We start from the raw sequence: 13588 nt of genomic DNA, 5'->3' as shown, positions 1-13588 counted from the left end.
CAGAATTTAAAGTTAATAATTTCATTACTGATTGCAAGAACACTGAAATAAAAGTTAACCAACTTTATAAGGATAAGCAAACTTTGGTATCGGTTATGACGAAATATACAATATCGAATGGCTTCAACACCTATACTAAACGATCTGACAAACAAAGGTATGAAATAAATTATTATTTATTATTTGTAGATGCTGTAAAGGATGTTCTTGGTTTGTAATAGCCTTTGTTAATGGAGTTTCATTGTTGACTTCAATTTCTGATTTTTGTTGTTTGCACAAAATGGAGCATATTTACAATGTATAATATGTCATCATACATTCATTTGAATGTATAATAAATCTGTAACAGTTTAATTATGATATTTTAATTCAAATTATTGATTTTATATGTATGTTAATAAATTGACAACACATTTTAAAATGTAACTACAGTTATGTGTTACACTGCCGTGTCAAAGATTGCAAATGGGTCATGAAGGAGTATTCGATGAATCATTCAAAAATCTTTGTGATAAAGACATTTGATTCGGAACATAGTTGCAGCCTAAGTGATAGAGCACTGAATAATTTGGTTGCAACAACAGTTTTTGTCTGTGAATTTACTGCACCAAAGTTAATTAATTACAAGAGAATACACACACCTGCGGACATAATTGAAGAGATGAAGGTCGTCTACGGTGTTAATATTAACTACATGATGGCTTGGCGGGCAAAAGAAAAGCTAATTGCGATGCATAAAGATGGACCAGATGATGGATATCGAAAAATGTCCCGTTATATATATATGTTGAACCAGGTATATCCTGGATCATATATTTGGATGCATAAGGCATTAGATAACGAGTTTAAATACTTATTTATTGTCTTACATCCTATGATTAGGGGCTTTGAATTTTGCCGCCCAGTAGTAGTTGTAGATGGTACACATTTAAGCGGGCCATATCAAGAAACGTTTGTATCGGAAAGCACTCTTGATGGTGCAGGTATTATAATTTGAAATACTATCTTTGATAATTCATCATTTTGCATGCATTCTAGCTGATTATACGTTGCTCCTGTATGTATAATAAAATTTGGACTTGCTTAATGAGTACATATATTACTGATGTACACCTTTTATTTTGTATTATTGTTTTTTTCTATAAAATAGATGCTAGTTTCTGTTTAAACAACCTTATAAATATCATATTCATTTTAAAATAGAATGAGAAAAATTTAAGTAGATTTTGCTTTGTGTTATATGTGTAAGATTAGCGATTATACGTTATGGTGTATGTATGATGTTGTAAAATACCCATATTTTCTCATCAATTTTATGTATAATGTTTGATACATCTACTAATAATTAAATGTATAATTTCCTAACAGCGTGTTTACAATGTATGATGTATTGTTATACGTTATTAAAAAATGTGATGTTATTTTATTTTAGTTGTTTTCAATTTAGTGATAAAGGTGGGACAACATGTATGATGTTATGTATTACATAAATCTAAAATAACTAGAGACCTGTTCAATGGTGTACATATATTATAGACCTGCACATATTATTTTGGCTTTTTTTTGTTTAGGATGTATTCTTCCATTAGCTTACAGTGTTATGGATTCGGAAAATGACAATTCGTTGACTTGTTTTTTCATCAATTTAGAGAAGCATTTGGAGAACGGGACAACATGTGTGTTGTATCGAATTGAAACGAGAGTATCATAAAAGGTGTGAGCATTGTTTATCCTAATGTCCCCCATCTAGCATGTATTTGGCATTAATGAAAAAATGTTTGTAAATATTTTGGAAAAAGCAAAGACAGACTTAGACCTCATTTGTTTGCACTTAATGGAGGTCTGAATCTGAATGGTTCAGACTTCAGACCATTAACTGCATTTGTTTTTTATTAAGTTTTTAGCTCTTAATATGTCTGAATAGATCTTAATCATTCAGATCTAGAACCAAGTCTTAATAGGTCTGAAGAGTTATTCTGGTGTTGGATAATATTCGCCACTTTATTCATAATCAGCAGTCACCACTACTAACCACCCCTGTTACCGCCACCACTGTCAACCACCACTAACCACCTCCACCACCACAACCACTATCGACAACAAATATCACTACCAACCACTATTGTCAACCAATACCACACCTACTACCTCTATTATTCTAATTATATTCACCGCCACCACTGTCGCCAACAACAACACCATCATCAACCACTACCGGTCAATTCCTACTACTGACCAACTCATCTATCACAACTAGCACCACCACAGCACCATTAACTACCACTAATACATCACAACCTCCACACAATCTTTTACCGCCGCCGCCATTGTCACTAGTAATGCCACCTCTACCACCACTTCAACCACTACCATCACTACAATTTATCTCTACTAACAACCATCTCCACCATCACAACAAACAACATCTCCAACTAATACTAACACATCGTCATCCATGATGTATTCATGTTTCAGCCAACACAATCAACACCTCAAACTACTAACATCACGCAACGTCACATCACAACCACTACTACCATCATCAATCTCCACCATCATAACAGTCACTACAATACCAATTATCACCACCAACATTTTTAATCACTAGCATCAATCATTGTCACCTCAACCACCATTATAAATCATCTTCACTATTACTAACAAACATAAATATTTTTTCTCAATCAAAAAATAATTATGTTGTATTAAATTACATATTTTTCTAATATATAATTAATTTTTTATTTGAATTATATTTTTTATTTTATTATATATACAAATAATTTTTTTTTGCACATTCAGATATTGAAAAACAAACGGTCTTAATCATTCAGTTTTCAGATCTAGAGACAACATCTTAATCATTCAGATATACGTTCAGATTCAGACGTCTGAATCTTAAAAAAAATAAATGCATCCTTAGTGACCTTTATTATTCAATGGCTAAAGCTTATAGAAAAGAAGATTTTGATTACATTATGTCAAAGGTTGGAAAGGTTAATCCCAGAGTTAAGGAATATCTGGAAGAAGCTGGATATGATAAATGGTCTCGATGTCACTCCCCTATTAATAGAGGTAGAACGATGACCTCTAATATAGCTGAATGTATTAACGGTTGTTTGGTAGATGTTATAGTACTTCCTATTTTAGGTTTCCTTGAAGAAGTTAGGATTCTATTCGCTGCATGGAATTGTAAGAACAGTGAAATTGCATCTTATACAAACACAACGCTCTGGAGAAGATTTCAAGAAATACTAACTGATAATGGAGTTAAATCGTTGCGGATGACGGTATGTATTATGATAGTTGAATATCTTTATATTTGTTGTTAATTTGTATGTTTTTAACTGTATAAAATTATTCATTGCTAACAGGTTAAGATAGCTGGTAGTTATTTGTACTGTGTGTATGAATTAGGAAGGAGGTATATTGTTGATATTGATCGTGGCATGTGTAATTATTATCGGTATCAAATTGATGAAATTTTATGTGTACACACAATTGTCATTTTGAAGAGTATAAATATTGATGTAAAAGAGTATGGACGTTATTGCTCAGAATTGTACAGGCCAAACACCATTGTCAAGACGTATGAACTTCCCACAGTTCCTATGCCAGACATGAAAGATTGGATTGTTCCAGAATCTGTTGATGCCGAAGAAGTTTTGCCACCCAAATACAAAAGACCTCCTGGGAGATCAAAAAAAGGAAGGCATTTGAAATCTAGTGAATCACTTACTGTAAGTTCAAATCATTGCGGTAAATGCGGGCGTGCAGGCCACAATCGTAAGACGTGCGGTTTCTTCCCAAAAGAAAGTTGAAGATTTTATTTTGTTGTTCTAAATGCTAATTGCTAGTTTGGTTATAACTACATAACATCGCAACCAATTAATACAGTTTTGAAATATCATATTTTGTGACTTTATTGCTCATTATTGTAATGTATTAATATGTCGTTATAATGTATAATATATTTACTGTTAACATATTTTATATATATTATGTTTGTTATACTATTATACATCAACAATATGTATGGTATTAAAGTAAATGCTTTTAAAAAACTTAAGAACTGGTGAAATATAAAGTAAACAATTTTGTGTATGAGTATGGATTATACATTAAGATGTATGTATGATATTACAAAATATTCTTGTTTTCTTATCAGTAGTACGTCTAATGGCTCATACATTAAGTTTGTTTACAATTTACGATCTACTGTTATTCTTCTTAAATTTTATTGAATACGTCAACATGTATGATGTTACCTAATAAATTTATCAAAAATAATTTGATGCCTGTTCAATGTATAATTAACTCATAATATAATTTTAACTTTTTTAATGCTAGAAAAAAACACAATGTTTTACATATATATAATTTATTAATATGTAATTTGTTGGTATACAGTGTTAGTAATATTAGGTTTGGAAAATGATTAATTAACAAACAATATAGAATCAGTACAATAAAGTTCATGTAAATGTATGTACAAGAAAAACTGCTATCTATATAATGGTGCCTAAAAATCAACATTCAAAAAAAACATTATTGTATATAACTATTTAACAGAAACAACTAAAAAAGCAATTAGAATATGTTTAGAAGGTGCTACTCCAAAGTAACAATTGCACTTTGATCAGGTGATTGGAGAAAAGTATTCTTTGGCCTAGAAGGATCGTCATTATCACTCGTATAATCTTTTGTTGCCTTCGTCACTCCGCAATGCCATAGTAATGAAGCATACCGTGCACGTTGAGTTGCAGCTTTAAACTCACATGAATGGACTTACTTCCCTTCACTCAATAATTCTGCATATGCAGCCACAAAAATTCCGCAGTCCCTGATTTTATAATAAAATGAAAGACCAATACGGTTACTAATTTAGCATGATTATACATGTAAAAATTTAAAAAGTAATAGTCACTTACAAACTATCAGACGCTTGTTGTGGAATGTTTTGGACGTATTCAACATCAAATGAGTTGTGACTTATCTCACCATTTTGCAGACCAAGCTTCCCTTCGTACGCTTTAAGTGTAGACCAATCAATTCTTACAGTCTTTTCAAAAAAATTACTGTCCGACAAGTAAGTAGGCAGCATGGCTGCTAACTTTCGTATTTCGGTTGGTGGTTCACTTTTTCTTTTGCTTGACAGTGAGTCATACACACGTATGACTCTCTCCTTTAACACAATTACAGTCAATACCCAGTGATATTCTTTTCCACAATTAACGGAAACATATACCTCATCAACCAAATGCCATGGTAAACCCGCAGGAATGCAGAATCCATTAATTATATTTGGTATAGCGATTTCATCTGAAGCCACAATAACAGATTCTGTGTAGTCTTCTTGTGTGGATATCTGATCTGTTTCAATTGCTGAAAAATATCGTTCGCATGTCTTTTCGATATATATTTTGAAAAAGCAGCTGGTTGTCGTATAACTATATGTATTACACTGCTGCAACATCAATTTTTTTCTCAAGTGATAGAATATCACATCTAAGTGCTACAGGTTTAAAATGGTAAGAATATGTTAAACATTGAAAGATAAATGTATATGTTTTAGTTATTATTATGTATTGTTCAAGAACTCGAATGTATGATCTGTTACATTACATTTATAAAATGTGATTATACATCACACAACATGTATGATATTTAATCATACAATAGATTCTAAGGCATATGTTTTAGTTATTATTATGTGTTGTTCATGAACATGAATGTATGATCTGTTAACATAACATGTATAAAAATGTGATTATACATCACGTCTCATGTATGATATTTAATAATTCAACAGATTATAAGTCATGTTTTAGGTATTATTATGTAGTGGTCAAGAACAGGAATGTATGATCTGTTACCATTAGATGTATAAAATGTGATTATACATCACATTTTGATACATATGTATTCTGTAATAATGAGTAAATTTTTAGTAAAAGTTTAAACAAGTATGATATAGTTTAGTTTAATTTACCTCATCATTCCAACATGTGTTGTGTTGCGGTATTAAGTAGAACCAATTTTTTGAGAGTGCCTGTGTAACAACAAAGTCCAATAGAGGATAACCTAATCCTGGAGCATTTTTTAGATAGTGATTGACTATTTGTTTCCTGCAACATAAATAAGGATTAGACTTCACCAAGATTTATTTTTCTGAACTATTCTCAATAATTTAGAAATGTTTCTAAATAACTTACTTGGAAGAATGATATTTGAGTAACCCAATTTCAAGCCACTGTGAATAATCGTTGATCAATTGATTAGGCTATTCTTCGTAAATGGTACAACCATCAAAAGCATACATCTGCTTCTCTTCATTAGCAGAACTACCCTTACTTTTAGAGCTCGATCCAAATTTTGTGATGTATGGTGACCTGAAAACCTTCAACTTCTTTCGGTCTCTTTTTACAGGTAATGTTTTGGTTTCACGTGTTTTTGCTGCTTCAATCTCCCTTACTTGAGCATCTGGAAAATCAGGTGGAATATGACTATCTGAAAGTGATCACTGGCTTTCCATTACTATATTTGGTGTAACGACATCAAATTTCTTTGTATCGAAGGTGTTGACAAACCAAATAATAGTGCTTCTACAACGTCTTGAACAGACTCCGTTATTATGTCATCGACATCATCCTACAGAAAAAAGATTGATGTGTTATGTGTAAAAGCAAACATATTAATGTATAACGTTAATTATACCTAAACAGCAGCTATATTTATGTAGATAGATTTTGAATTAAAAAACAACATGAACTACAAAAAAATATCAGTAAATCTTTCACATCAATACCATGATGTTTGTTCAATTCTTCAGAACAAGTTGCTTTTTTTGCGGCAATATTCTCATCCTATTTTAAATAAAAATCATTATGTAAGAAAATAAATATTTGACGGTAGTTTGAATTCTTTGTATATAAAAATTTAATATGAATTTATAATACTCTGTATGAATGTATAATATACTGTTATACATTCATGTAAAAGTATAATAACATGGAACATCCCCAAATTAGGATAGTATTGCAATGCATATTATACATAATCCACAATACTTGAGTCTAATCAATTCATATACTGTTAAATATTCATCATGAGCTAAAATTAATAAAGACCAATATTAGAAGTGCATAATACGAAGTAACAACACAAAAATAAATTATTGTAGAATGAAAATTTCAAAATTGAGATATGCGTAGAGGAATATTATGATCCTTTTTTAACAGTAATATCTCGTAAGTTTATGTATTTAGATTTGAAGTGTTAAACCATCAGAAGTAAAACTGAAAATAACAACAAATGTACCATCATAGGACTGTGCTCTTTTTTCAAATCTTCGATACTAGCTTTCTCTTTATTGGGCATAAGCTCATCTTAAATTAAGAATTAATTAGAATGTTGAAACATTTATTTAAAAAGTGAGACATAGTTCCACGAAAAAAAAAATTGTAATAGTGATTTGAAAAGTCATACAATGGTGAATGAAAAACTTTTTATATAATTTGATATCTATTAGGCATCGGTGTGAATGTATAAGTATGTAAGTTTTGAGTTAAAAAATAACATGAACAACCAAAAAAATACCTCTGATTGTTTCATATCAGGACTATGTTGTATGTTCAATTCTTCATTACAACCTGCTTCTGTTATGGCATTATGCTCATCCTATATTCGGTAACAATCATCATGTATGAAAGCTTAGTCAAAGTGATACGTAGTTGAATGAAAAATATGTACCGATGATTTGAAATTCATATCTATAAAAAATGCATATGTATCTGTTATATGCTGATTTAATGTATAACATAATGTTATACATTCAAATGAATGTATAATGAAACTGAAACAACCTCAAAATAAGATAGTATTACGATGCAAATTATACATAATTCACTGTAATTTAGTAGATTGAGTTCATATCCTATCAAATAGTCATCATCATCAAAATTTCATAAAGACAAATATTATTAGTGCACAATACATAACAACAAATGTACTATATCTGGTAAGTTTATGTAGATAATTTTAAAGTATTAAACCAGTAAGAGTTTTAAAAAAATAACAACAAATATACCATCACAGGACCATGTTCTTTTCCCAAATCTTTAAGACCAGCTTGCTCTTTATCAGGGATAAGCTCAGCCTAAATTAAGTGATAATTAAAAGGTCTGAACATTTAACCAAAGTAAGACATAGTTAAACAGGAAAAAAAATTATAAAAGTGATTTGCAATTGTTGTCTGTAAGGAGTGCGTATGAATGTATTCATATTTTTTTTGAGTTGTTACGTGATTGATAAATGTTACTACATAAATAATTCAAAGTAACATAGATATGTATGAGGATATTCATAAAGAACAGTCATTTTCTCAAATAGACTATTAGTATTAATAATGTATAACATATCATTATACATTCAAATGTATGTATAATAATACTGTAACAGCCTCCAAATAAAGCGTTTTTACATTGATATTCATCCAAGAACAAACCAACAGGAGATTCAAAAATGTATCGATATATCTTCCATATCATTACTGTGCGTGTTTTTCGATTCTTCTTTACGTCCCTCTTTTTTATCAGTTATGTGCTCATCCTCCTAATAATTGACAAGTGGATGTTTATACGTTTAATCAAATTTATATAATGGTGATTGAAAATGTTTTTTATAATTTGATATCTATTATGCATGGTTGTGAATGTATAACAATATTTATATATATTATATATACCTTCTATTCAAATTGAACCTCAGTTATTGTTGGACATTCAGTATGGATGTGGATACAATCTTGGATCTCTGTTTCTAAAGGTATAAGTATTGATAGTTCATCATTTGATATTTCAATGATTGGTCCCTTGTCCTCATCTTTATACTGTATAAGAACCAAACAAGAATAGGTTAAGATGTTGGAGTTATATAGAGGTATGATAACACACCAATTTAATTTTGATTAAAATTAACAACAAATCATTCTTATAAACAGTGTCATTTATTTTTTAGTCTTCTTCTGCACCTTCTTGTTGATCAACAATTTTCTCCTCATATATATCAGGAATAATACTAATGTATGAGTATTTATTCAAAGTATTAAAAATTTGAACAAATTATTATTTTATACCGAAGATTCTTTATTCTCTTCTTTCTTTAAGGCTTTAACGACCTCGACAGGTATATTGGAGATTAGTGTTTTTAACTCAACAATTTTCTTATCAACCTTATAACGTACAAATAAACAATAAGATATTAGAAATAAGTAGTGTTTTTCAAAAAAAAAAAATTGTGAATAAGAAAATTAACTTACATATGTTTTGACATAACTCTTTATCTACTCCATATCTAAATTAGACTTAGGAGTCCTTTCAGGCGTTGTGGAAGATGAAGGAACAGACTTGAGTTGTTCGTGCTCAGGAGACACACCAATTTCTCCTTGATGAGAATGATCAAAATCAGACACACGAATTTGTTGTTTATTTATTGATTCTTGTTGTTTTTTAGAAAACATACTAGACACGTGACGTACTGAAGGAGAACTTGTTGATTTCTGTCAATCTGTCGCAGCCGTACTAACTTCCTGAAACATAACTATTCTTCTTCTTTTGGATGGTTGTTTAGTTGATAAAGGTGTAGCCAAACGAGCCTTTCTTAGAAATTCCTGAGTAGGTCTAGTGGTGAAATCATCATAGTCGTCATCTGCAGTGACAACACGCGATTGATCTTCATCGCTTGACCTTTTCAATGTTGCAGCAACAGAAGTGGAAGCAACAGATATTGGATCAAAAACCACAAAATCTTCAGAGAAAGACAAATCTAACGTACGAACTTCTTCGCTTGTAGGTTGTACATTATTGAAAGAACACTGAAAAAATTACTTTCAAAATTAAATGTTAGCACTTCGATAAATTGAGTATAAAATAAAAATACTTAACATGTTATACAATTACCTTACTGAATATGCCAGACATAAAAAATTCATACTTAGGCCTTGTACACTCGACAGACCAGTTAAGTATTCTTGGGATGATGCTTCTTTATCGCAAAGCAATTTTTTATCTACCTCAGAGCAACACTCAAATACCCAGACATTTAGAGCGTAGGGCATTCCACCCAAAGAATATAACTGCTTTGCGACTCTGAAATCCTGTCACCATAAGTTGATTAACTTTTCAAAAGTTATCTTCCCCCATGGAAAGTGTATGTACCGACCATCCTCGACCATTTGGAAGTGAGCCACACTGCTTGGTGCTTCTTTATGCTGATATCACATGAATGTATGAACAAAATATAATATCACAAGGTTCAAAGCATCTTTAGAGTTCTAGAAATTTTCCATCTTCACACGTGTTATCAGTCTTGACCTAGTTATACCACCTCCAGATTCAGGAAAATACTTCGACATCAAAGGGGATTTTGATGATGAAGTATACATAAACTCATCAATATCATCGATGCATTTAAGGTCGGTGATAATGGCAAACTCAAGCATAGTAAATTTCAAAATCTTCCTCTGCAAACACACATGAATCTCGTCCTTAATATCCTGTTGGATTTCTAGCATAAGGATACATTTTGAAATCTGCCCAATACAGTTGCACTACGGCAGGTCAAGAAAAATCTCAAATAACGTATTTCTAAATGTCCCTAAAACATTTTCTCCAAAATACAACTTTATGTCTTCAGCAAAATCACAGTTGCATGAGCTCAAAATATGCAAAGGGTGCTCCGGGACTTTATCTATACGGTATTTCACACCCTAGAATAATAAAATCATACAATAATTACACTGAAAGTTACACATGTTTGAGATGCAGTAATGTATAATGTTGCATATTAAACTTCTTCACCTTAAAAACATGTATAACATATCAGCTATTCAGATGTATAATCTCACTTTATACAATATAAAAACTCCCTAAATGTATAATATCAAATAAATCATACAATACATGTTATGTATAATAAGAGAATGAACAACAATGTATAATAAGATTTATCTAATAAAATTATACATTAGTAATCTAATATATGCAATGTATAATGTTAGACTAAACATTTCACACTAAACATATATGACATATAATGTTGTCAGCATGTATAATAAAACATATATAAAATGAAGACTTCATAAATGTATAATAACACACTCAGTTCCAAATGCCTCTTATATGTAATAAGAACATCTAATGTATAAAAAAATAAAATGTATAGCAGAATAGTAATATTATACATTAGTGTTGCACGAAATTCTATGTTCCACTATATTATACAATAATGTTGCAAATTAAGTAAAGTATAATTTTTAATCAATACCTTCAAAAGATGTGGTCTACCGGAATTATCAAACTTCTTCTTACTGGCCGTTTTTTAACTTGATTTCTTTGATTTGGAACTGGCCGCTTCCTTCAATCTCTACATTGTTGTCAGGTCATTTCGATGCTTTGAACGATTCTCTGCCAAATTGGGTTCTTCAAAATCAAATATACCAAGAACAAACCCAACGACTATATCTTATTTTTTTGAATCTAACTGACTAAGTCCCAAACTAAAGTTAGCACAAGAATCCATTACCAATTTTTTTCAGGAATTCGATTAACATGAATCAACTACAAACCACAAAAAAAATCGAACTTGTCTTATATGAAGAAAATCAAAATATCGAACTACGAAACTTGAAAATACTTACAAAACTAAGGTAAATTCATATAAAAAAACATGCATTCATAAAATAAACTGGCAAATAAAAAAATAGTTAAATTTTAAAAAAAATAAAATCTACAAACCAAGAATTGAACTTATATGAAAAAAATAAAAAAATTGAACTACGAAACTTGAAAATACTTCCAAAAAAAGATAAAATGAACATGCAACAACAAAAATATACAGTCAATTACAAAACATTGAAAAGTTGAAAACAAAAATTAAAATCTTCAAACTTACAAATTGTAACCCCCAAATACAGAATGCTTCATATGTAAATTTAAGTTATTTTTTCTAAAACTTACACAAATACACAACTTATATTATCAATATAACAAAAAAATTTCAACTCCCTAAACATATTACAAAAATCCCAACATATATATAGAATGTTATGTATATATGTCAGCTATGTTATGTATATTAATAGGGAGAGCGAGTAAAGTAATTAAAAAAGCAGGAGAGAGTGTAATTATTTTCAAAAGTCTTGGTATTTATGTTATTTATAGAGAAAATGGTCAAATACCCCCCAACCTTTACCTCAAATCTCAACTACACACTTATATTTTGCGGGGGTCCTATGACCCCCTGAACTATTTTAAAGTGGAATATTTACCCCCTGAACGCTGACATGGCAAGAGAGTGGGTTTCACTCTCCTTAAAGAGAGTGAGAACACTGACATGGTCAAATATTTCTTTATTTTTTTTATTCATTTTTGATTATTATTTTTCTTTATTCATTTTCTATTTTTCTTCTTCTTCTTCTATCACCCCTGAATTATTTTAAAGTGGAATATTTACCCTCTGAATGCTGACATGGCAAGAGAGTGGGTTTCACTCTCCTTAAAGAGAGTGAGAACGCTGACATGGCCAAATATTTCTTTATTTTCTTTATTCATTTTTAATTATTATTTTTCTTTATTCATTTTCTATTTTTCTTCTTCTTCTTCTTCTTCTTCTTCTTTTCTTCTTATTCAAGACCTCAATAATGGCATCTTCAAGAACTCAACAATGACATCAAATTCAAAATTAGTTTACCAAACGTACATACTCATTAACCGAATTACCATACCAAAAATCATCGTTCTCATGAAATGAAACATAAACTTCCAACAATGCCTTTAAATTGAAATAATCAAATCAACACCAAGTATTTTCACAATCAACACCAATATCTCTTTTCTACATTATGTATTCTTGAATTGATAAGCATGGGCCGATAAAACTTCATTTTTCTGCTCCTTAATGAAAAATGGAGGCCTAAAGATTTAAGAAAAAAAATTCCATGGTCCACTATCTGTTTCTTTATGGAAATCCAGTAAACAAAGAGAATTTGGTGGGTTTCACTCTCTTTAAATAATTGATTTTTTAGAGTAAAAAAAATGATGTGTTAATGACGTGGCAAGAAAAAATGATGTGGTGATGACGTGGCAGCGAGTGCAGCTCACTGCCTGAAACAATGTTTGGGCATGAGCTTTTAGGGGGGTAAATATTCACTTTAAAATAGTTCAGGGGAGTCATAGGACCCCCTCAACGTATAAGTGTGTAATTGAGATTTGGGGTAAAGGTTGGGGGGGTATTTGGCCATTTTCTATTATTTATACTTTTTTTAGTAGCTTGTATTATTTATTTGTGCTAACTAACAATTAAATTAATTAATTTAGATAAATTTTTAAAAGTGTTACCATTTTATTTTATCTTAGTTTTCTTTTATTTAATGCATGATCTTTTCACCAAATTTATATTGTTTAAAGACGAATTAAACTGTTTCCTTCGATTTTCTCCTTAATACGTCTTTTAAAAGTGAGTGGTTTATTTTAATATGATATTTATTTTGTTCATATGACTAATAGTCTATCTGGACTAAATTAATTCT

At 30.4% G+C, this 13588-nt stretch overlaps 2 protein-coding genes across 2 annotated transcripts in view; both read left to right on the top strand.

Moving 5' to 3' along the window:
- Window positions 1–1104, top strand: part of LOC107873496 — a 7008-nt gene extending 5904 nt beyond the window's left edge. Inside the window, exon 2 of the mRNA XM_016720359.2 lies at window positions 433–1104. Coding sequence (XP_016575845.1) covers window positions 433–997 — 565 coding nt within the window. The 3' untranslated portion in view covers window positions 998–1104. The remainder of the gene's footprint in view (window positions 1–432) is intronic.
- A 1835-nt stretch (window positions 1105–2939) lies between these two features.
- Window positions 2940–3821, top strand: LOC107874425. Its single transcript, XM_016721211.2, has 2 exons — window positions 2940–3290; window positions 3375–3821. Exons 1-2 carry the CDS (start codon window positions 2940–2942, stop codon window positions 3819–3821), a joined length of 798 nt encoding a protein of 265 aa, XP_016576697.1.
- Window positions 3822–13588: the final 9767 nt, after the last annotated feature.

The sequence above is a fragment of the Capsicum annuum genome, chromosome 6 (assembly GCF_002878395.1).
Source record: "Capsicum annuum cultivar UCD-10X-F1 chromosome 6, UCD10Xv1.1, whole genome shotgun sequence".
Taxonomy (NCBI): domain Eukaryota; kingdom Viridiplantae; phylum Streptophyta; class Magnoliopsida; order Solanales; family Solanaceae; genus Capsicum; species Capsicum annuum.
The sequence above is the reverse complement of the archived record's forward strand: the minus strand, read 5'-3'. Positions and strand labels throughout refer to the sequence as shown.